Source organism: Cottoperca gobio, chromosome 2 (genome assembly GCF_900634415.1).
Source record: "Cottoperca gobio chromosome 2, fCotGob3.1, whole genome shotgun sequence".
Taxonomy (NCBI): domain Eukaryota; kingdom Metazoa; phylum Chordata; class Actinopteri; order Perciformes; family Bovichtidae; genus Cottoperca; species Cottoperca gobio.
Window position 1 is genome coordinate 12,683,746 of NC_041356.1, and position 22,289 is coordinate 12,706,034.

Below are 22,289 nucleotides of genomic sequence, written 5' to 3' on the forward strand. Positions count from 1 at the left end.
CTGCTTTCCTTCCTTGTTTGTGCATATATAGTTAATATTATTATTTTATATTTCTCTTCCAGACGGAGAATAAATGAAATAATTTAAGGTATTTATCTGAGTTGTGTTTTATCTTCTTAATATTTAAAGACGTACAGAAAGTATTCTCAACACAATAACCCGTTATTTATCATTTTAATGCTTAACTTCACACGTGAAGAAATGTCCAAACATTCTGTATTATCATTATTTTATTTCTTATTTAAGACAAAAACATGTCATTTAGCACAATTCATTCCTGTCAAAGTAAAAAGTGAAGCTCCATGAACCCAAATCAAGAGGAGCGATGATTCTTTATATTCTGACACACGGGGGAAATCATTCCTTACAGATCAAATGTTAACCGTCTCTACTTTAACTTATTCTTTATTTGGCAAATCATTCCTTAAACTGGAGTTACATCGAGTGGAACGATGAATAAAGCTGCTGAAAGGTTTCAAGGTAAGAACTGCCCGATGTCACAAACAACATTCATTTCTTTTATTAAACGAACATGTCCAACACAAGAGTCATGGAAGTAGTAATTCCCTTTTCAACGTGATTAGAAATCATATACTTGTCGGTGCGTTCATATAAAAAGGAGTGTGTGGAAGTGTGAGCTGCAGGAAGGTGGAGCAGCAGAGTTTAAGGCACAAAGTGTCATCGTGGAACTTCAGCTGCTCGTCCGTCGGTGTGGCCAGAAGTATACGGACGCCTGAGAGCTCAATGGAGGTAGAAGAAAAGTTTACGGAGCCGAGGGGAATATTTAATTATTCTTTATGATCTAAGAATTCAGGGGTTTTACTTTAAATCAGGAGGATAGATTTATTTCATCTGCTGTAACTCCGCCCCCCCAGCGACTCACGATGTCCTGACTGCGGTCGTAGATGAACCTGTACGTGTCATTTGTTACTTTACGTCTATGAAACGTCAGAAAGTCCTGAAGTTGCTGGTTTTATTTGCTATAATTCGTATCAACAGGAGGAAAATCTGATGCTGCGACTCATCAGGAGCGTTGCTTACAAAGTGATTTAAAGATATATATATATATATATATATATAGATATATATAGATATATATAGATATAGATAGATAGAATAAAGAACGCTGATCCTTTAGTTTTAGTGGTTGCAGCTCGAGTCGCCTGAAGAAAAAGAAAACTGAAGCTGAACTTCTGCAACGTGGCGGTCAGCTCGTCCTCCTGGAAGAGGAAACACGAGCTCCTGTTGATCAGAGCTCCCGACAGCTGACAGACTCCTCACTCATGAATCCCACTTCCTGCGTCCTAAAGCCAGCGGACGTGTCCACATACTTCTGGCCACAGACAGGAAGCGGGAAAGCACCGAAGTGACTTTCAGACAAACAATAATGGAAGTGAGGTTCCTCAAACACGTCCAGATTCTTTTCAAGTTTGGGTTTTATACATGTGGAGAAAAATACATTTCCAGGTGTAAAAATAAAGGTGCAGGCGAGGAGAGGGAGCCCCCCCCCGGCTGCAGGGGGAGTGTATCCAGCAGATGGACTTGTGATGAGTTTCAGTCCGTCTGAGCCTTTTTGGTTTTTGGCACTTTGTCCGCTCCACGGGGAGTTAAAGGATGCAGCAGCGCTTCTTCTTCTTCTTGCCGCTCAGCCCGTTTTTGTCTTTGCTCTCCGATATTTTCTTCTTGCGGACCTCCCGCATGAGGTCGAAGAACACCTGCGAGCAGAGGCACATCACGTCAGGGAGGAAGTGCATGCTGAATAAATTATTAATATCTGTTATATAAAGAGGAATACATATATAAATAAATATCTGTTATATAATAAAGAGGAATACATATATAAATAAATATCTGTTAAATAATAAAGAGGAATACATATATAAATAAATATCTGTTAAATAATAAAGAGGAATAAATATATAAATAAATATCTGTTAAATAATAAAGAGGAATACACATATAAATAAATATCTGTTATATAATAAAGAGGAATAAATATATAAATAAATATCTGTTAAATAATAAAGAGGAATACATATATAAATAAATATCTGTTATATAATAAAGAGGAATACATATATAAATATGTTAAATAATAAAGAGGAATAAATATATAGAATAAATATCTGTGAAATAATAAAAAGGAATACATATATAAATAAATATCTGTTAAATAATAAAGAGGAATAAATATATAGAATAAATATCTGTGAAATAATAAAGAGGAATAAATATATAGAATAAATATCTGTGAAATAATAAAGAGGAATAAATATATAGAATAAATATCTGTGAAATAATAAAGAGGAATAAATATATAGAATAAATATCTGTGAAATAATAAAGAGGAATACATATATAAATAAATATCTGTTAAATAATAAAGAGGAATACATATATAAATAAATATCTGTTATATAATAAAGAGGAATACATATATAAATATGTTAAATAATAAAGAGGAATAAATATATAGAATAAATATCTGTGAAATAATAAAGAGGAATACATATATAAATAAATATCTGTTAAATAATAAAGAGGAATACATATATAAATAAATATCTGTTATATAATAAAGAGGAATACATATATAAATAAATATCTGTTATATAATAAAGAGGAATACATATATAAATAAATATCTGTTAAATAATAAAGAGGAATAAATCTATAAATAAATATCTGTTATATAATAAAGAGGAATACATATAAATAAATATCTGTGAAATAATAAAGAGGAATAAATATATAGAATAAATATCTGTGAAATAATAAAGAGGAATAAATATATAGAATAAATATCTGTGAAATAATAAAGAGGAATAAATATATAGAATATATATCTGTGAAATAATAAAGAGGAATACATATATAAATAAATATCTGTTAAATAATAAAGAGGAATACATATATAAATAAATATCTGTTATATAATAAAGAGGAATACATATATAAATAAATATCTGTTATATAATAAAGAGGAATACATATATAAATAAATATCTGTTATATAATAAAGAGGAATACATATATAAATAAATATCTGTTATATAATAAAGAGGAATACATATATAAATAAATATCTGTTATATAATAAAGAGGAATAAATATATAGAATAAATATCTGTTATATAATAAAGAGGAATACATATATAAATAAATATCTGTTATATAATATAATAAAGAGGAATACATATATAAATAAATATGTTATATTATATAATAAAGAGGAATAAATATATAGAATAAATATCTGTTATATTATATAATAAAGAGGAATACATATATAAATAAATATCTGTTATATTATATAATAAAGAGGAATAAATATATAGAATATTCCAAAATAAATCTGTTATATAATAAAGAGGAATAAATATATAAATAAATATCTGTTAAATAATAAAGAGGAATACATATATAAATAAATATCTGTTATATAATAAAGAGGAATACATATATAAATATGTTAAATAATAAAGAGGAATAAATATATAGAATAAATATCTGTGAAATAATAAAGAGGAATACATATATAAATAAATATCTGTTAAATAATAAAGAGGAATACATATATAAATAAATATCTGTTATATAATAAAGAGGAATACATATATAAATAAATATCTGTTATATAATAAAGAGGAATACATATATAAATAAATATCTGTTATATAATAAAGAGGAATACATATAAATAAATATCTGTTATATAATAAAGAGGAATACATATATAAATAAATATCTGTTATATAATAAAGAGGAATACATATATAAATAAATATCTGTTATATAATAAAGAGGAATAAATATATAGAATAAATATCTGTTATATAATAAAGAGGAATACATATATAAATAAATATCTGTTATATAATATAATAAAGAGGAATAAATATATAGAATAAATATCTGTTATATTATATAATAAAGAGGAATACATATATAAATAAATATCTGTTATATAATAAAGAGGAATACATATATAAATAAATATCTGTTATATAATAAAGAGGAATACATATATAAATAAATATCTGTTATATAATAAAGAGGAATACATATAAATAAATATCTGTTATATAATAAAGAGGAATACATATATAAATAAATATCTGTTATATAATAAAGAGGAATACATATATAAATAAATATCTGTTATATAATAAAGAGGAATACATATATAAATAAATATCTGTTATATAATATAATAAAGAGGAATACATATATAAATAAATATGTTATATTATATAATAAAGAGGAATAAATATATAGAATAAATATCTGTTATATTATATAATAAAGAGGAATACATATATAAATAAATATCTGTTATATTATATAATAAAGAGGAATAAATATATAGAATATTCCAAAATAAATCTGTTATATAACATAAAGAGAAATAAATAATAAATAGGTTAATAAAAAAGCAATTAGGAAAATGCAAAAAACTATAAATAAATGACAGTTTTAAAATAAATACAAATATAAAGAAGAAAGAGTGATTTGATATATGAAAAAGTTAGTTAATGAATACAGAAATAAATTAACTAAATAAAATGCTTATAATTATTATTTTATATTTTATTATGTCTTTATATTACATTTATTTCGCATTATATTTATATATTATATGAAAACATTTTGCTTCCTTATTCATTATTTTAATTTTTCCTAAAATATCCTTTTTGTATTTCCACATTTATTTATCCCTCTTCATATTATCATTTATTTATTTATATTCTACATACATTTATTATTTTATTTATTTCTCGTCATAATATTTTGTTTACCGATTCATTATTTAAAATAACGTTTATATTTTCTTATTCTTTTACAGAAGCTTTGCACATTTCTCTTCGGTGCGTTTTTAAATCTGAAGCAGCTCCTAAATATTATCCGACATTTAAATACAGCCATTGAAAGATAGAAGAAACCTTCACATGTAATAAAAAATGCCACTTTTCAAATTAAAAGCGTTTTTTGTACCTTGTCCACGTTGGCTCTCGTCTTGGCCGACGTCTCCACGTACTGCACCCCCCACTCGCTGGCCTTCGCCGTGGCCTCGTCTGCAGACACCTGCCGCCGCTCCTCCAGGTCCGACTTGTTCCCCACAAGGAGCAGCGGGATGGCCTCCTCCTTCTCCTCCTTCACCCGCAGGATCTGCTCCCTGACACACACACACACACACACACAATGTTAAAACTAATATTTTATTAATAAAGTGCATCGAACAAAAGATGTTTGAGTTTAACCCCTTTGGTTTGAATTATATTTATAACAAGAGTCCGCAGACCTGAACTCGGACGTGGCTGTGAAGGACTCGTGCTCGGTGATGGAGAACAGCAGCAGGAAGCCCTCGCCGCTGCGGAAGTAGTTGTCTCTGATGGCGGCGTAGTCCTCCTGACCCGCCGTGTCCAGGATGTCGATCTGAACGTCCTCGCCGTCCAGCACCACCTTCTTCCTGTAGCTGTCCGCCTTCGTGGGCTCGTAGTCCTCCACAAACTGCGGAGCGGAGAGTTTTATTATATTTACGATAGGGAGCAGAAGGGTTGATGGGAAATGTAGTGCAGAAGTCTCACCTCGTCGTACATGAACTGCAGGGTGAGGGCGGACTTCCCCACGCCACCGCTGCCCACCATGATCACCTTATGGAGCGCCAGAGAGGTCTGGTTCTTGTTTTTCCCAGAGGCCATGACTCTGTCTCAGTGCAGAGGCTCACCGCTCCGCCTGACTACTGAAGATATAGAATGTTAAAGTAAAAACACAATCAATTCAATCTAAAACATATATTTATAAAAACATACTTACCAAACTCTTTAAGCACTCTACAACAGGCCTGCAAGAAAAACACATTTATAGATTAATGTTAATAACGTCACGAGCAAATCAAATAATACTATTAGAACAGTCGCTGCACCCAGAACGCACGCTTTCACTAAGCCACTGACGACAGCGGTTACACACTGAATCAACGTTTAAATTAATTATTTGTATTGTAAAATAACAGACACAAGAAAGAAACTCTTTAGTCCTAAAATGACTTGTGCAATAATTACATTTATTATTATACTTTTATTATAGTGCAATAAATACAATATGTTATTATAGTGCAATAGTCTTATTGTAGTGTAACTTTTATATATTTAACTTATTTTCTGCTGTGTCTTTAAATTGCAATGATCAGGAATAGTGCTCTTAATTAAATTGTGTTCAAAGACAATAAAGGTTTTTAATTCAGTATGAGAAACACGAGAGAACAGTGGCACATTGTGCTGCACAATCAGTACTTCACATTGCGCAGGGTTTGGATTCAGGACCTGCTCAGGCCCACTGACACCGCACGAGCCTCTTCTGATAGCAGAGAGAGGCCAGATGATAAAGAGCGACTGTAAATAAACTGGACGTGGAAAAACACACGTGTCAGTGACCTTTGCAGACTTCAATGCGGGCTGCAAGGACAATAACATGAGGGCAGTAAAGTCTAAATAGGTCAGGTTTTAACTGCCAGCACGAGATGAAGAATAGTGAGGACACCCTCAGCTGTAAAAACATAAGAAATGCGTGAACAATCAGCCTGTGTGCGCTGAAAGAGGAACTATAGCTCACCCTGTTCCTCTCGGCATGAACCAGCTGACAGCTCTCAACGAGTTTCTACAAGACACTTAACAGCCACTTTAGCTCTTACAAGCTCCCGCCTCCTGCCTGTCTCTGATTGGGCGAAACTCCCCTATCACGGTTACTATTGGCTGCTCAGGATGTCACTCACTACACTGATAGCTAGCCGCGATAGATAACTGTTGGGGCGAATTCATAGAAAACGACGTTAAAACGTAACGTAGAAAACGTAAAGCTAGCTTTAACAACGCAGAAGAAGTCACGGAACTCACCTGCTAACGTGTTTTTTTGCTGTTCGTTAGGAAATCCGCCATACACCGACACAAACTCAAACTTTTACAAGTTGACCGGGAGACGCTCTGCCGCACCTTGTACACGGACTCCAACCAAAGATCGTGTGCACACAAGAGGAGGCGTCACTCTGTAGCTAAACAATGGCGCGAAGAAGAGCGAGCAGCCGGCGCGAGCGTAGCAGCTACAACAGATTTAGCCTCACATAACATTTTCAAAGAAATTCAACGAACTAATACTTTTTATATTATATGATTTGTATTCACACTTGCATCACATGTCGTAAATGCAGCTTTTTCAGTCCAGCTCACGAACTGACGGGAAACAGACACCGAGTGATACGTCTTGACTCTTCACTCGTCTTTGATAACATTAACAGGAAGTGATGTCACGAAATTCCTTTTATTCCTTCAATTTTAATTATTTATTTATTGGTCTTTACATACCTCCGATGATGTTTCAACGGAACTGATTTAAAATATAAAAGGTAATGTTAATAGTACTGTATTCAGAAAATAGAAAAAAAGATAATGTATGCTTTAAATCCATTTATTTATAACAAACCACCGATTTGTTTTTAATACATAGAGAAACAATAATTGTATTTAAAATCTACTTATTTGTTAAAAAGATAACCACAACATTGATTCATTGTGAACTTATTGTTTAGCTATACAGTATATGATTTAGCATACATAAATGCAAAAGAACAAAAGTTACCCCAAAATAAATAAATAAATGCAGTTTTAATGAGTAAACCAGCATCCTGAATTATCATTGCACACACTTTAATATATTTATAATCTTCCTTTGGGTATGAATATAGCTTAATAATACATTTTAAAAGTTATAAAGCTCCCCTGCAGCTGCAGCACATACATGTAGTTCCAGTATTTGGAACAAAGATGGCGCTATTTCATTACTTTGTCCCCTGCTGTTAACAGAGTGCGGATCACCTTTAACTGAGGTCAAATATTGTACATGTGACCTCCCTCTGAGTTCATTTAAAGTACAAAATGAACGTGTTTGGTCTTTTTTTACATAGTTTCAGCCTAAATGAAAGCAGCCATATTTGTTATCTTTGGAAAACGTTCCGACATCAGATTCAGCACGAGTTATGAATCAGTAAGAAGAATCGGAAATGTTTTAAGTCACATGCACAGACTGCCTTATGATAATCAGCAGCTGAAAGGTCAAAGGTCAACGGCGCCCTGCATGTCTGGCTGCTGCTGTTGCTGCTGCTGCTGCACGTCTCGTGTTGCCAACCGCTCATTTGGTTTCTGAGTTTTTACTAACAAATGTTGTTGTCGGCGCGTCCTGCCAACTCAAACACACGCTCATTAGCCGTCTGACTCGAGAGGCTCAGCTGTTTACATACTGAAGATGAAACGCTACAGGGATCGTTTTTATTTGTCTCCTGCAGCATTTAATTAAGGACTTTTATTATTTCATCCATTTAATGTGAAATGATGCTTTATTACCAAAAGTATCTTCAACAATCACATACAAGCTGAAGGACTTGGTGTCCGCACACTTTGACAAACCTTCACCAAAGTCCCATTGGAAATGTTCAAGGACGCTTAGTGTTACACACAGCGAAGTGCACGAACACGGTGCAGGTCACACGGGACCACGAAGCAACGCTTCAGTGAGACGATGACACCTTTCATTCCAGCTTATGTCTGGACTTTAAAGGTTTTAGCGTTTGCATGTTTTTATTGTTTTATTATTATTGTTAAAGGACATATTGCTGAAGATTACATTTCAAAATGCATCTGAAAGATTGAACATGTGTTCATACAGACATGGATTAGATTTGTTCTCCTGGTTCGATCCCCACATTTCTCAGCGCTGTGAAGTATTCTGGAGTCTTTAAAGTCTGCAAACATTAAACTACAAGGATATAAATTCAGAGGAAGGCCTAATATAAAAAATATATATGTATAAAACAACGTTCAACAATAAATACGGCAACAAAAGGACACACCTTGGATCCTCTGCCGACAGGTTTTAGGTAATCGTTTATAAAATAAGATACTTTAATACATGAGAATAAAATGAGCTTTAATTACTTTGGTACATTTTCCTGGAAGTGTTTTTGGACTTTTACTTCAGTAAGATGTTGAATGTACTTGTATTTAAAGCTGTATTTACTGATAATAATATGGCATCAAAGTCTTTCCTGGTTTTAAAAGGAGCTTAAAGTAAAGTGATGCACTTCTCTGGCTCTGCTATTATTATATTATAACTTATTCATCTCATTGAAAGTACCAAAAGTAAAACTTTCATCTAAATCAAAGCTTCTTCAGAAAATATATTTGTGATTAAAATACTACGTTTCCTCTAATTATAAGAATGCGTTTCTTTAAGGTGTTTCCCTTTGGGGACAATCAGCAGCATTAATCTTCAGGATCCTTCCGCCAATGTGCTGCGGTTATTGGGGTGAAGCTGTCCAGAGGCGCGTCAGTGTTGTAGTGCAACATGCATGTAGGAATAATTGAGTGGTTTGTCCTCAGGGAGTATTACTAACACCGCCCCCCTCACTGGCCCCGCCCCGCTAGTTTGACCCTTGTATATAAAAGTTTGCTGTGTGTTGGCTCCTGAGTGTCGGACGCCAGAATGGAAACGATCCTCTGCGCGCTCACTGGCACACCTCCCTCTCCTCCTCTGCTTCTTCACTGCGCAGCGGCACTCCGGCAGCAGCACACCGGGACTAACCTCCAGAGAATAACAACAAGCAGTGAGGAGATGAGCGGGTAATGGATTGAACTTTAAACATGTCCAAGTGGGATTCTTCTCGGTGTGTGGAATATGTTAAAGGATCTCCAGCTGGGCTGAATAAAGAAACATGACACGTCTTCTTCTTCTTCTGCTGCTGACAGAGGTGATGCTGCGCGAGTGAAGCTGCTCCAAACTGCACCACAGAGTCCATAAACCCGGAATAAAGAAGACTCTGCCATAAAACGATGTAATACAAAGGTTTCCTGCACACGCATCTTCGAGGATCCAAGTGCGACAGACTCCGTTACGCATGGAGACAGCGCGGAGCTGAGCCGGTTCACGTTTCTTTTTTATGATTTTAAGTTTGACAAAAGAGAGAAAAAGTTATTCTACTCCTCCTCAAACAGAAAATGAGTAGCTGTCTTTTCCGACTGGCACTCTTCGTGGCTTGCGTGCTCTCCATCCGCTGCACCGCTGCGCCCGGGACCGAGGCGGAGGCGCACACGGCGTCCCGGGATACCTGCGCGTCCTGCGGCGTCGCTCAGCCGGAGGACCCCGAGTCGGGCCGGCTGAACGTGGACTTCCTGGAGGCGGTGAAGAGGCACATCCTCAGCAGGCTGCAGATGCGGGAGAGGCCCAACATCACGCACCCGGTCTCCAAAGCGGCCATGGTGACGGCGCTGCGGAAGCTCCACGCCGGGAAGCTGCGAGAGGACGGCCGGGTGGAGATCCCCAACCTGGACGGACAACCGATGAGCAACGAGGTGCTGGAGGAGAGCTCGGAGATCATCAGCTTTGCAGAGAAAGGTGCGTGATGGAGACACTTGAACAGTTTAAACAAGTGGCATCTAGAACTTTACACCTGACTTCACATTTACTCTCAGCCCCCCCCCCCCCCCCCCCCCCCCATGTGAAGAAGACATTTAGATCTTTATAGAGACATTTGATATTTGCTGCTGTTTTTACAGGCAATACGATGCATTCCAAGGTGAAACCTTTTGTCTCGCTATAAAGCATCCGGGGAGAGGAAGCTGCAGCTAATTTAGCTTTCAGCAGAGAAGATTTTAATCCTAAAACATCCAATTTAATCTTAAAAAGATCTTCTGCACAGCGTCCAGACGGGGAGAGTGGCATGTATTTATGAATGAAAGGCTCGTAACAGGGCTCTGGTTGGATCATGAAGAGTTGGATGTGGCTTTATGGCTCTCTGCGGGGTCATAAAAAGGAGGCAGGACACTTGTTGTACTCGTGAAATTCAATCTCTGAAATGATATTGGATGCATGTAGCTGATGAATCAGGTGGCGCTCCGGGACACACTCTGAACTCTGCTCTGTGTGTGTGGCTGTCTTTATATACTGGCTGCAGGAGAAACAACCCAGACAATACGCTGATGCTGAACAGATGTTGAGACAGGGGCTTTAAAACCCCGCCAAAATAAGAGCAGACTGTGCATGCTGTGAATTGAACTAATCCTGGTCTGTCAGGAGTTCTTATTTTAACCTTTAAACTGTGTTTCACACTTAAAGAGCTTCATGTGAGCTTGTGATTGAGCTTTACACTTCTTATGTACAGAACATAGTGAAGTGTCCGTCCCAGTTTCTCAGAGTGCAAGCTGAGGTCTTTAAATGTGGTTTGTCCCTTTAATATGATATAACATTCCATATCTGGAGGCTGGAAACACTGATCCATAAGTCGACTGATTGCAGCTCCAGAAAGAATCCGGTGCAGCTCTCTGGTGGAGGTAGAGCGACAGCAGGATCAGAGTTTTGGAGTTTCTTTCATTATAATTTGGTGTTTTAAGCGTGTTGCATTCATGTGCTGGAGAGAAAGTTGGACATCTGGGACTTCTGGCTTAAACCCTAGTGTTATGTTCACTTTCCTCGAAGCACACAAACACGAACTTGTGCTCGGTGTCGGCGGAGGTTCGCTCCCCGCTGAGAGCCTTTTAGTTTCAGATGTTTCTCTCTGTGGCCGCTGTGTTGCCGACCCTCCACCTCGGCACCGCACGCTTGCCAGTTGGCTGCGTTACCGGCACCGAGCGGCTGTCAGCGGGGACATGGCACAGCGACAAGCCTCAGAGGAACAATTTACTCAGGGTTTGGCTGAAAGGAGCTGAAAATGATCAACGACACCACCTGCTTCACCCACGGGTGTCCCAACATCTGCTCTCCACATGTGTGTTCTTTAGTGGGATAGCATGTGTGTGTCTGTGTTGGCGTATACATGCATCTGTATCCAGGATAGTGTGAGTGTGTGTGTGTGTGTGTGTGTGTGTGTGTGTGTGTGTGTGTGTGTGTGTGTGTGACATGTTGAATCAGTCCCCTCAGTATAAGGTCAGAGCTTTTGTGTCGGCCGTCGTGCAGCCTGAATGCAGATTGACGGGCTGAACCCTGCAGCCTGGCAGCCCATTAGAATTCACAGTGTGTGTGTGTGTGTGTGTGTGTGTGTGTGTGTGTGTGTGTGTGTGTGTGTGTGTGAGTGCAGCCTTTATATGAAAAGACAGTGTGACTCGAGTGCACGGTGGTGTTTTCTTTTCTTTACTGCATCACAGTTTGTCATCCAGATTCGTACTTTTCATGAACACAACTTCTGTGCAAACAGCAGTTTAGTAGCTTTAAGGAAGCTTTCGATCAAACGTTATGAACTTCATCAGCAGATGGAGTTTGCTAAACGTTAAAATGTCCTTTTTTCCAAGGACTTCTCGCCCGTGTCGCCCTAAAGGTTTGATGAAGATCATGTTATATGATGAAGTGGACTTGATGCGTAGTCGCAGCAGGTAAACAGCCGCTTCATTTTTCTGGAGTGAAATGTTTCATAACTTGAAATAATGTAACATAAAGTCACATGTCCTGTTTCTACATCTAATGTCTTATATTTGTATTCATGGAGCTAGCTGTGTTATATTTTCTACAGTTTCTTTAAATGAAGCAACAATTGCTTTTCTATTTACTCCTTCAGATTAAAAGCTTCTTTTCAGGAAAGTTTTGGGTCTTAATTATAATGTGAATAAAATGTAGAAACATTCAATCTTTCATGTGGTTTCCTGTTGAAAGCAGAGAGTATTATTAGTCCCTTAACCTTTCAGACGCCCAGCGTATCATGCGCGTAACTTCCCCATCAAAACATTGTTAGCTGGAGGAACCTGAACACCAGAGGAGTCAGCGTTTTAGTGACCACAGATTTCCAGAGAAGATTCTTGAAGATGTCGTGTTGGACAGAACACGAGCAGCTTAGTGTTGGTAAAACCTGCCTGGTCTTTAACCCTAAATTTAGCTTTTTCATACTAAAAAACTAGAAATGCATCTTTGGGAAGTAACTAGCGTTACACAATCTGTGCTGCACCGTGCGGTTTATTTATCTGTCTGTTAGTCCTCACTAAACATTTGTCACCAGAAAGAAATCAAAACCTAAATATTTGCATAAAGTTACGTCAAGCAGCTGTTCCAGCTGCCGTCTGTCTCGTTATTAAAAAAGACGCCATGTTTTCACACTTTTATACCACTTAATATAAAAGATGGTTTTCATTGATGCCAGAAGGTTTTGTCTGAGAGTTTATCTCGTCCTGGAGTTCATGCGAGGAATCTCCTCATTAGCATCTCAGACAATGCAGCTGGTCGTCTGTGACAAATGAATTCTCCCTGAAACCGTCGATGAACTGTCTCATTGTAGGGCCAGCACTCCCCAACACTCACATGTTTACATCCACATCACATCGGCGCTGTGATCCCGACAGTCTGACAGAGTGCGTGGTGACAGATGAACACCTGCAGAATCTGCACCTGCAACTTAACCTTTGTTTTCATTCTGTAGGCACTTACATGTTTATCTCGCCCGGGTGACAGCGGCGCTCTAATCTGCAGCAGTGTGTGATCTAACATCCAAGCTGCTGAGTAATGACTCGGAGATTACCTCGTCTTGTGATGGATGAGGTAATGCATGTGGAGGCTCGCTCAAAGAGCACAGCGCTCGCTTTGAAGAAGTTTGTGCTTCGCAGACCTGCAGCCAATTCATGAAAGCCTGTTTTCCTGGTAAATCCCCCGAAACACAGGATGCACTCGGTTTCTCAGCAAATCTCAAGTTCATCCGCCGGACTCCGTGTCCTCTTACGCTCTGATTCCCCACTAACTCTCGAACCCTCGGGGGTCGGCGCTCAGAGTTCAGCAGGTTTAGACTCTAATCTTCTTCACCTGACAGTTTCTCCATCAGCTTGTTTTCTCTTTGCATCTCTTGCAGGCCGTGATGTCAGAGTTGAGCTCCGCCATTTAAAGCTAGAGGTGCTACAGGTTTGATCCCAAATGTAAAACGCAGGAGATTTAGAAGCTTCTAGATAACAAATAACTTTATCTCTGGCTTTATTGCGAGGCATTGAAAGATGATTACTGTTCCCAAAAGGGTTTGAATCCCTCAGTTAGCCTCCTTCCAAACCTTTTAATCGTCCCACAAATAAGCCAATGGTCCCCAAATAAAAAGACCTCTGACCATTTGCAGTCTGCTGCAACAGCTTCTGAGAAGCAGCTAATGTCATGTAAATGGTTCTTCTTGCGTCTTCATTCTTCTAGTTTGTTGCTGAAACTCCCGCGCTGCCTGGCCCTGCGACACTCTCAGGCCTCATTGTGAGGACAGTTAGGCTCCATAAGATCTCATTTTCAGGCAGCATTCAATGCAAAGCCTTTGAACCTTTGTGCGCCGCTCTCTTAAGCCCCCCCCCCTCCCCCTTCTCATATTTGGGCCAATTTGGAGGCCAAGTGGCCCTGCGCCCAACGCCTTCCTGTCACAGTCCGCAGGATCTGTGCTGCCACCCTGAACTGAGCGGAGGCCGGGGCCTGTTGTCTCACTTTAAGCTGTTCCCAAGTTCACCAACCCCCCCGGCTCGATCCCGTCTGTAGACATCTTCAAAATAACCCACATGACGAAGAGCTTGATTTAAATGGCCCCAGTTCTTACAGATGATCAGTTGTTGTTGTTGGAAATATTAATCAGTCCCTCTGTGTTTCTGTTCCTCAGATGACATGGTCACGTCCAAGTCCAGCCTCTTCTTCCTGATCTCCAGTGAGGGGAACCAGAACCTGTACGTGACGCAGGCCACCCTCTGGCTCTACTTCAAGCTGCTGCCGTCCCCTTTGGAGGTGCGTCCGAGGCGGAAGGTGACGGTGAAGGTGTACTACCAGGAGCCCGGCCTCGGCAGCAAGTGGAACCTGGTGGAGAAACGCATGGAGCTGAAGCGCAGCGGCTGGCACACCTTCATGCTGACCGACGCCGTCCGGCTGGTGTTTCAGAAGGGTGACCGGCGGCAGAACCTGGACGTGCGCTGCGAGGGCTGCGAAGCCGAAGGCGTCACGCCCATCCTGCTCAACCACAACGACGAGTCCCACCGGCCCTTCCTGGTGGTGCAGGCGCGGCAGTCCAACAACAAACACCGGATCCGCAAGAGGGGGCTGGAGTGCGACGGCAGCAGCAGCCTGTGCTGCCGCCAGCAGTTCTACATAGACTTCCGGCTCATCGGCTGGAACGACTGGATCATTGCACCGTCGGGATACTTTGGGAACTACTGCGAGGGGAACTGTCCGGCCTACATGGCGGGCGTCCCCGGTTCGGCCTCGTCCTTCCACACAGCGGTGGTGAACCAGTACCGCATGCGGGGAATGAGCCCGGGCTCCATGAACTCCTGCTGCATTCCCACCAAGCTCAGCACCATGTCCATGCTCTACTTTGACGACGAGTACAACATCGTCAAGCGGGACGTTCCCAACATGATCGTGGAGGAGTGTGGCTGTGCTTGAGTGTGTTTTATTCCTGTTTATTTAAGGTGGAACTGAAGAACTTAAGATTCACAATATTACAAAAAATAAAAAGAATATAGAAAGTATTTATGGACGATGGAGAAAAACATGCGCACACACAACCTCATCCACGCGTATCTACACACCCTCATGTATGCCTGCACAAAAACTTGTATATATATTTATGTTTGTTGATATATTTCGTTATATTCTCTGGTGGAGGATTGTTTCTGTCTAGAAACGATTTGGTGTCCTTCAAAGGGACGTGAAGAGTTCTCTTCCAAATCTTTAAAAATCCACTTTGGAAAACAATCAATCTCTGAAGTTCTTCATTAGATATCTCTAAGATAGTGAGGATCTGGATTTACGTAACCTACTAGCCTTTACAAAGCAGCATCACTTGATGTAATTTCCTACGTTGTTAGAGTAGGTACCTCTTGTTTAGAAGTTTTGGGATTAAAGTCTTCATGTGTAGAACCCAATCTGAAAATAACGTCTCCAGAGGAGCCTTACAAGAGTCACAAAGAAAGGTTGGGGGTGATTCAAATGTGCCTCTTTCAAGAGCACGCGGGACAAGCACTGAAGATGTGAATACATCGTCTCACTTCAACGTACAGCACTTCTGGTCACATTTACACGACGTTTTAGAGAAACTTTGTTCAAGCTGGTACCAACATTTGAACGCTTTCCAGACATGGATGGAAACAGAAAAACTAAATCTGTGGAGACGTTTCCACTGACGCGTCACCAAACCGTGAAATAATCTCTCAACTAAAAAGGTAGACTTGTCAGTGGGAGGTGTCACACCTGAAACCTCTGCTCACAGCTCGGGGTTCCTCTCTTTCCATTATCTTCACTGTTGTGGAAGCACTGTTGCATGTTTCTGAAAGTTATCAGGGTAACTTCTAATGGGTTTCTACAGAAGTGTTGATGTTTTCATAAACATTTCCCCTCAAATTATTTAATCCCGTCCTCAAAGTACAAATCCGTTTCTCAATAGTCGTATTTCTTTGCCTAAATTTGTCTTTTTCTTTCCTTAAATTACAAAATCGTGAACCAAATTATCTCTCAAATTAAAACATTTTGTTTTCTTGACACTCACTATGAACCACTCAGATTTAATACGGTCTGATTTGGATGTCGGACTTTAGGTTAAAAAATGAAAGCGTCTTGCTGCAAGATGGCAAATTGTTTGAGAGCACGATTTAGTATTTAGCCAAAAAAAGGTTTCCCCACAAGACTTCAGTTGAGAACAGAAACCACGGCCCGCTGTGCTAAGTCCAGTCCGATCCCAAAGGGACGACATAGATCTGACGTACCGTCCGAAGTTTGTTTGGTGACCCGTCTGGGAGGATGTGGCTTGTGACCAAACGTCCACCTTTCCTCTTTGGTCTTTGTATCAAAAAAGTCCTTTAGTTTCCCACGGACGCCATTTTCCAATCATGATATGGGTGAACAAATACTCTCTTACAGTGTGCCCAGCACATGAAGATGGTGGAAGGAATACCAGGAAGGACCTCACATGTATCCCACATTTGATTCCTTCCAGTTGATCAAATCAAAAACTCTCGTTTCAGTCAGTGAAAGTGAAAAGTTGCCATATTGCTCAGTTTAGTGACGACGCACACTTTGATAGCACTTGCAGATTAAATGCCTTTTAATGAGCCCGGGTGGCGCACCAATGCCCACAGTCCTTCTAAAATAAATAAGTGCCGCATGAGCTATGCAATGTATAGTATTTACCCGTAGACCAGACGAGCTGACCTTAAGCTCTTCTGACAAACACCAATACTTGAAATGTAAGCGTGGCACGCAGGGCGCAGGTCGGGCTTTGGCTGGGAGGCAGGATTGAATAGGTCTTGTACTGCGACAGAAAGATTTCTCTTGATCGAGCTCCACTTCACTCTGTCTCCTAAAACGTACATTTATAAGCTACTAAATGGTTTTTACCAACAATGTTCTGAAGGAATTGTAATGGATTATGTTGTTTCCAGCCCATGAAACACTTCTGACAGAGTTCAATATCTCTGTCGGTGCTTTAGTGTAAGGAATCATTTAGGGGATCGCTGAGTTACAGACAGACGGCAGCTGGGAGAGACACATCTCTTTGTCCATCTTGTATAGCTAAACAATAATATTGAAGCATTGTTATAGAGCCACACATTAGCTGGATTATTGTACCTTTTCAAAAAAGGTTGTAAACCAGTGTTATAGAGTTTTACTCAGAAGTTCATTGTCACATTGGGCTGGCTGCCATTTTTGTTTGGAACAGCGCAGAAACCCGAGAAGACGAACTGCTTAGAGGAGCTTCTGAAGAAGTGTTCTTCCGTGTTATTGAATAACGACACAGAAGATTAGTTTTCCTTCCTTTATGCCATCATCAACTGAAACCTCAGAAACATAAAGGAGGCTAACTGGGGGATAAGTTTGACCCAGATGTGATTTTGGAGTCTAAATGAAAGTGTCCCAGTGGAGTTCCCAGTTCGGCACTGAAACACACTTTGAGACACAGTTTCAGTCACTTTGATGCTTCCAGGTTAAACATATATTCTGTTACATGCTGCTCTCCTTGTCTCCACCAGCAGCAGGTCCAGAGAAACACCTTCAGGTTCTGCTCATTGTCTGCCCGCCTCCTGTCCGACGCTCGACTTCGCCTGCCGCTCTAATCTTTCGCTCGTTCTTCAGAAGCGAATGGTTGTTAGAATATTTGCACTGGGGAGCTGCGTGACTAGTAATAAGAAAAATTAAATAAATAGAAACTGCCATTGAAAAAAGTTATTTTTATAGACGCAAAATTGAGCTCTGTTGAAATGTATCATACCTAATCATGGAACCAAAGAGGCCAAGAGGTGGAGCTATTGAAAGATGGCGACGCCGTCATGTTTGTGTTGTTGTAAATGACTTTGTGACAGTTAAGAGGCCTAAACACTGTATCAGGGTATAATATCAGTCCATAATCAGCTTAATCTCTTTTCTATTTTGTACCTAGAAATGGAATATTTCATATTTTTTCATCAAATTACTTAAATATTCCTAGTTTTCTTTTCTTCTTTTGGTTAGCTCTGGTTGCAGAGTCATTTAGAGTAAAGCACATCTGATCCCTGTACAGTCGGTGTAACATATGAATATGCTTTTCAAATATTTTGTTCTTTGTAATTGTTGAAAAATAAATTTCTTATTACCAATCGTACGGATTTGTTGTTCCTGGAGTCGATGGCGTCACTTCAAAGATGGCGCCCGCACAGAGCGCTGAGCTTCTTATCACAGTTAGTGCAGAAAGCTTTAGGGAGTCATGTGATGACTTCAAGAACTTATTATGCAGAATAATTATACTCAGACACTAAAGGTGGAGCTCATTCTTCATGTACTGCTGCAGACTGTAATCTATAGTGAATAATATTGTATTTAACAGTTTGAATTAATAATCTGAAAAGTAGCTTTCAGACAAAAGTAGTGAATCTGTCTATCTAGCTAGCTACAAAACAATCATGATATAAATATATATTTTAATGATCATTTAAAAAGTTTTCTCTCTGGACAGAGAAGCATTTACACTTTGTGTCTAAAAACATGAATTTAAAAGAAGTTATTTGCTTTTAAATTATTATTAGTAAGTTATTTTCCATCATGGAGGAGAAGTCATGAAAGATTTCTCAAACTTATTTACAGTTTCCTTGAATCTACGATAAATAAATGCATAGTCATTATGATAATATTGAACATAATGAACAATAAACTTTACATTATTTAATTACAAACATGTTTACAGATTCAATATACTTAAATCTGATCAACTGTAGGACAAAAAAAAAAATCCACCAGAATAAGCAAACGAGACAAAGAATCTTTAAACTTTGGATGTTTGATAATTTTCAATACATGATGTTCAATGTTGAGGTTCAATAAAATAACATTATTTGATTTAAAAAACAGATAAATTATCTGTTTACTGCATAAATAAAATGTAAAAAGTCAAATGCACTTGGATGTTATGGTTGTTGGCTGTGAGGTAAAAGGTTTACGTACATGATATAAAAATAATGGACATGAACTTAAAGTTAGCACTTCAGTGTACCAGTCTCGGGCTTTTATTGTGAAAGGGTTCTCTATGGTCGTGACTGTCGTACAGAAGAAACTGATCATTTCCATGATGAAAGCTTCATTGACGATATCTGTCCGTTCCTCTATCCTGGTGTTATTTTTGATAAACCACGTTATTGTGGAAAGCATGATGCTGATTTTGTTGTCTGCTTTTTAAGTTAACATTTTGAAGAACTTGATTGTTTGTGAACGTATACATCAGTGTACATATTGCTCAGTGGTTCCCGGGGCTGGGAGGAGGAACAGACCCTCTATAGAGCTCTATGTGCCCACTCAGGCATACAAAGGCTCTTAACAGGCCTAATTAAACCTGAGAGGATCTCAGCAGGACTTCAGGGGTCAAGTGTTTGACCTCCGGGGTCACAACCTTCATGATTGACGACTACAACCGGTGCAGCTTTAGCATTTAGCTTTTGAGGAAACTCCTGATTTTGTGTTGATTTTGACTGATAAACATGAAGCAAGACATCAGACAGAAAGGTACAAAACATCGCCGGCATCCATCACGTATAATCGCCCGTCAGAATAATGTCTGTGTCAGCCGACGCCAGGAGAAATGTTGTCGAGTGAAATCAGGAGAAAAGAAGTCGCCCCTTAATCTGACAGCTGAAGAGTCAACGCTGACTGTCTGCTGCTCCTCAGGAAAGAGAAAGACAGACGAGAGAAAAACACAAAGACGAGTGACAGAAACAGATATATTATACGTCAGAGAACACGTATGTGCTGCACTATGTTTCCCTTTGTCGCAGTCATCAGGTCAACATTTTACTGCGTCCAAAACCTTCCAAAACAAAAGGTTGTTACGTACTGATGTGTGTAATACAACAGTTATTGTGTCAAAACATCTTGTTAGCTGATTTAGTGTCTGATTTGTTTACTGGGTGACATTTAGTAGAAGCTAGTGTGAGTAGTGACGTCTTTAAGAACGTCTCACAGTTCAAGCTGAAGAGAGCTGAGTCGTCAGCAAAGAATTGAATGCGTTGTTAAATTTGTGACTATAGAAAAGTAATTTTTTCTCAGCGCCTTTCTCGTTTAGTTGCAGTGAAATGTTCACACATGATCCCGAACATAAAACTCTGATTGTTTTGTTAGTATAATACAGTAAACACAGTTCCTCACAGGCTTCTGCATGTGTTGTTGTTGAAAGCTAATAATATCTTAAAGTTTGAGTTAGTCCCGTGTACTGCTATAGACGATATCTGTGATATTCAAAAAGTGAATTATTGTTATTATATTAATAATACCCATATGATAATATCGTGTAAATAAATCCAGCGCTTCTTAAATAATTTCTTTACGCTCTCGCTTTGTCTCTACACCCCGCAAACAAATGAGCGTGATTCAGTTTCCCAAAAAGATTTAAAAACGCTTCTTCAAAACAAAGAGCAGACGTTGTGCAGCACAGTGGGATGAGGATGCAGGGGATTAAAGAGCGCACTCTGTGGCGACGTCAGGTGACACACGAGAGCTGTTTTATCACGTCGCTCGCCGTTAGCAGCTCCACCGCAAAAACCCAGGAATGTTAATGAAGGAAGCCCGGGGCCGTGCTGCGTGAAACACTCACCCACCTCTCGTGAGCATCGTGTTGTAGAGTTCGACAGGCTAAAACAGTTTTGTGTTTTGACAGCGAGCTGAGCTCTGACAGACACTCCAGCGGGACTGAATGTGCTTTTTCTGATGATTTATGAGGAATGAGGAGCAGACGTAATTTGTTTCAGGACTGGAATAGTACCTGTCGCCCCGGGAAGCTTTCAGGAGTCTCCACTGAAACTCTTGATTGCATGTGATCTGCACACAGGGTTGGAAAGGAAAAACACATGAGAAATAACGAGCGTACTTCATATTGATAAATATCAGACAAAAAGTAACTCTGATGTGACAAATATATCCTAAATATGTTTAGCAAATGTTTTATAAAATATTACATTTTCTTTCTGAAAGTCCAACAATTAAAACGATCACAAATACCAAAGATGTAAATGATATGCAAGTTAAAATAGATTTAGAAATAAATAAATAAATATGTTAATTCATATTCATAATTATAAAAATGCACCAGTATTTAATTCTCTTTTAATTGTTCTGAAATCATTTGTCTTTGTTTTGCAGAAAGTTGGGGATTTAACTTGAACTCAAGATGTTCCACAGAATATTGGGATTTTCCATTTGAGGATAATCCGGGTAGATGTTATCAAAAGTCATTTAGAAATCAAGATGTGGAAAGGTTTCATTTCCTGAACGCTGCATGACCTTTTGGGATTCAACATTCCTCGAGGTTCATCCTTCAGTGTTCTTCAAATGCACAGGTTCCTCTCCTCCAAAGGTGCTTCGTCTGTCAACTCAGGGTTTAAAGTCACTTATTATCTGGTGGAGCGCCATAACTCACTGTAGTTTCACCTCAGGTGTTGAAAAATGTCTTGTGTCCAAGGAATTTAGCTGCAATAAGTCAAGCACAGTGTTTACATTCACAGTAGCAGGAGGAGGAATGTGCCACAGGCTCACAGAGATAACAGAGATAGCACATTATAAAGTGTTAAACAAGGACAGTGGTGTTCAACAGCAGGAACATGGGTGTGTTCTTTAAATCGCACATTTTAGCAAATCGTTTTGACCTTTTCTTCATAGGTGCGACTCCTAATCATTTAGTGACACTGGAATATTTATTGTATCTGTTGGCAGAGCTTCTTCAGACCTGTCCTTGGCTCCCGTTGGGATTTTGGTTTTGTCTTTTTTAAACAAGTTAATACATGCATGTAACCTGCACGGAGATT

General features: G+C 38.9%; 2 protein-coding genes across 4 annotated transcripts; one reads left to right on the forward strand and one right to left on the reverse strand.

Annotated features, from left to right (window-relative positions):
* Positions 1-212: 212 nt before the first annotated feature.
* On the reverse strand, positions 213-7,039 carry LOC115017465 (ras-related protein ralB-A-like). Of its 3 annotated transcripts, none has more exons than XM_029445941.1 (6): positions 6,897-7,039; positions 5,818-5,845; positions 5,589-5,743; positions 5,303-5,511; positions 4,996-5,176; positions 213-1,715 (listed from the first exon to the last, which is right to left on the reverse strand). In XM_029445941.1, exons 3-6 carry the CDS (start codon positions 5,700-5,702, stop codon positions 1,608-1,610), a joined length of 612 nt encoding a protein of 203 aa, XP_029301801.1. In that variant the 5' UTR covers positions 5,703-5,743; positions 5,818-5,845; positions 6,897-7,039; the 3' UTR covers positions 213-1,607. The 3 variants fall into 3 exon arrangements, with proteins under 3 accessions (XP_029301801.1, XP_029301792.1, XP_029301809.1); XM_029445932.1 differs by having other exon boundaries at positions 5,589-5,740; positions 6,897-7,038; XM_029445949.1 differs by lacking the exon at positions 6,897-7,039 and adding an exon at positions 6,616-6,639 and having other exon boundaries at positions 5,589-5,740.
* Positions 7,040-9,533: 2,494 nt separating this feature from the next.
* On the forward strand, positions 9,534-18,607 carry LOC115020901 (inhibin beta B chain). Its single transcript, XM_029450960.1, has 2 exons — positions 9,534-10,443; positions 14,642-18,607. The coding sequence occupies exons 1-2, from the start codon at positions 10,047-10,049 to the stop codon at positions 15,415-15,417; spliced, it is 1,173 nt and encodes a 390-aa protein (XP_029306820.1). The 5' UTR covers positions 9,534-10,046; the 3' UTR covers positions 15,418-18,607.
* Positions 18,608-22,289: the final 3,682 nt, after the last annotated feature.